This window comes from Penaeus monodon, chromosome 19 (assembly GCF_015228065.2).
Source record: "Penaeus monodon isolate SGIC_2016 chromosome 19, NSTDA_Pmon_1, whole genome shotgun sequence".
Taxonomy (NCBI): domain Eukaryota; kingdom Metazoa; phylum Arthropoda; class Malacostraca; order Decapoda; family Penaeidae; genus Penaeus; species Penaeus monodon.
Window position 1 is genome coordinate 28576313 of NC_051404.1, and position 999 is coordinate 28577311.

Below are 999 nucleotides of genomic sequence, written 5' to 3' on the forward strand. Positions count from 1 at the left end.
ATCAATTAGTCAGACAGAGAAAAGATGGATAATTCAGATGGCAACTCACCTATCGATGCAGAGTCGATTGATCAGAGGATCGTCCCACTTAATGCTGATGGAATCCACGGTAGTGAGACCCACGACAACGTTCTGTGGCTGTCCGGGCACTGTGAATAAAAGCAATCAAACGTAATTACATATACACTCGTCCTTTGCCAATTTATATGTGTGTACAGAAGACTATCCAGATAAGTGATATAAATCCAAAGGGTGAACCCACCTCCGTCTTGAGTGGTGATGATGGTGTCCAAAGATGCCCCTGCGTTGCCTGAGGGCGTCACACCTGTCACGGTGACCTGGTACTTCCCGCAAGCCTCCAATGCCGTCAGACTGATCGAAGTGTCACTACTCTGTCGGCGCAGAAGAATGCCATTACAACACTGTGTATGGATCGCGTGTTTGTGAACTATTCTTTTTCGTACGTTACATGTTAGCGATAAATGACCTTTAAAAAACTCTTAGCAGGACAGATATATAAAGCCAAGAGGGACTTACATTTTCGCATTCCGTTACGGTGTCCGAATCCAGGCGGTAGCAGACTTCGTAAACGTCGACGCACCCGGGGTTCGTGGCGGGGGCGTCCCAGGTAAGGTTGGTTCCAGTGCTTCCCAATCCTGACACTACGATGTTGCTAGGGGCTCCAGGAGCTGCCAGAGGATTTCGAGGATTGATTTAGAGTGTGTGTGAGGGTTTTGTTTGATGTTTAAGGAATTAAAATGGTTATCCGTGTAGGTAACTCAGAAACTTATATGTCCTTGCTGTACCTATAAGAGACAGAAGATTCTAGTAATCAAGTTTTAGTGATTCTTGTAACGTAAAGGGGAAAATGGAACCAAGAAAAAACGATTCTTTTTTCTTAACCACTCTTATCCAAATAAAAGAAACAAGAGACGAGAAGAAAATCCAGAATAGAACAGGGAACAGCCAAAAATCTAATTTTTCTTAATCTCTCTTATC

At 43.8% G+C, this 999-nt stretch overlaps 1 protein-coding gene across 1 annotated transcript in view; it reads right to left on the reverse strand.

Annotated features, from left to right (window-relative positions):
* The window catches only part of LOC119585155 (tyrosine-protein phosphatase Lar-like), a 5771-nt gene that overhangs the window by 1544 nt on the left and 3228 nt on the right, over nucleotides 1–999 (reverse strand). The window contains exons 3-5 of the mRNA XM_037933785.1: nucleotides 538–689; nucleotides 263–392; nucleotides 50–149 (exon numbers count right to left, since the gene is read on the reverse strand). Coding sequence (XP_037789713.1) covers nucleotides 50–149; nucleotides 263–392; nucleotides 538–689 — 382 coding nt within the window. The remainder of the gene's footprint in view (nucleotides 1–49; nucleotides 150–262; nucleotides 393–537; nucleotides 690–999) is intronic.